Source organism: Sitodiplosis mosellana, unplaced genomic scaffold (genome assembly GCF_009176505.1).
Source record: "Sitodiplosis mosellana isolate CC-2019 unplaced genomic scaffold, AAFC_SMos_1.0 Smas_scaffold_6499, whole genome shotgun sequence".
NCBI lineage: Eukaryota > Metazoa > Arthropoda > Insecta > Diptera > Cecidomyiidae > Sitodiplosis > Sitodiplosis mosellana.
In genome coordinates this window covers 1-1,362 of record NW_022601718.1, presented here as the reverse complement: position 1 = coordinate 1,362, position 1,362 = coordinate 1, and the positions used below count along the sequence as shown (strand labels likewise).

The following is a 1,362-nucleotide window of genomic DNA, read 5'->3' as shown; positions in this document are numbered from 1 at the left end:
GTATTTGTTCAATACCGGTTTGTATTTTGAAACTGGTGTAAAGGTAAAACGGCGTTGTGTAACGTGGCTGTTGTGCTAGAGAAAAGAAAACCAACGGTAGAACTGTGAAATGGAATAAAAATGAAGGTTCATCGAGTTTCTATGAACCAAACGTGGCAATATTTACGTTAGATAGTACGTGCAACGCAAAATTATTCACATTTTGTGATAACGCATACTACTAAAACAAAAAAGAATGACTCATAGCAACCATTTACTCGTGATATTTTGACCGCTTATCATAAGGAAAAAATCAAAAAAATTTATGGAGCAAATTCCAATGAAAAATTACATTTTTCAAATGAATAGTGCTTGTCATGACATTCATTTGAAATGGGAATGAAATTCAAAACAATAATATTGTGTTTTTCATTTCAAAAAGCATTATACATTTCAGTTACGGAGTGACGGCTGTAAATAAGTTCGGTCCATTTCCATATCGCAAACACCACCATTTTCGAAGAGAAAAAAGTCCATATTCATTTTGGAAGTTTCTTGTTCATTTTTTTTAATTCAAGATCTTAAATTAAAAGGTTGCCAAATATTCATACACAGTGTTTGCTTAATTTTCTATCCTTGGAATGGTTTTTTTTTTCAAATGTTATTTTCAAAATCATCTGATCAGGTTCCAAATCGCTTGATCGCAATCAATTGCCATTTCAAACGATGCCGCTTGCATTGGTTGTAGGTGGTTGCGAGGGTCGTGAAATGAAATCAAATGCATTCCGGAACACTTGCCTACGCACAAAATCACTAGCAGCTGAATTTAAGTTTGTACTCGATCCGTAGTTGCACTTGATGTATCCGTATAAGTTTGCACCGTTTAAAATTATGGCAATGAATACCAAAACCTGAAATTAGTTTTTTTTTGCTAAATACAATCACAAGCCCGGAAGATGGGAATATAAATCGACACATACCAGCCATCTGAATTTGAAACCGAAGAGTGCAACCATGAAGAAGAGACCCCAGATCATTGGAAATAGAACAAGTGCCAACCAAAAGATTCGTTGTTCTTGTGCGTTAACGCGGCCCTGCTAAATGGGAAAAAAATTTGACATGCAAATAAAATACATGAAAAATGATCCGAATGTGGTAGGCATGCAACCAAATGTGCGCAAAGATAGAGAAAAGCTGTGATTAGTAAAGCTAATGTTAGATTAAGAGTAGTCCTTTTTAGCGCAGATACCTTTTTCGATTCATACACCCAATGCGATTGTCCATCGTCATCAATGTAATTCCACCATCGTAAACCGACCAACAAACGGCCGGTTATATTTTTCACCGTCCAAAAATCAGCGGACAATAACAGCACTACAAACA

General features: G+C 35.7%; 1 protein-coding gene across 1 annotated transcript; it reads right to left on the bottom strand.

Annotated features, from left to right (window-relative positions):
* Positions 1–517: 517 nt before the first annotated feature.
* On the bottom strand, positions 518–1,357 carry LOC129579745 (uncharacterized Golgi apparatus membrane protein-like protein CG5021; the record flags this gene model as incomplete). The annotated part of the gene is made up of 3 exons (XM_055469911.1): positions 518–890; positions 960–1,073; positions 1,229–1,357. Coding segments are annotated over 3 exons (435 nt in total), but the record flags the coding sequence as incomplete, so codon positions are not given.
* Between the last annotated feature and the right edge of the window lie 5 nt (positions 1,358–1,362).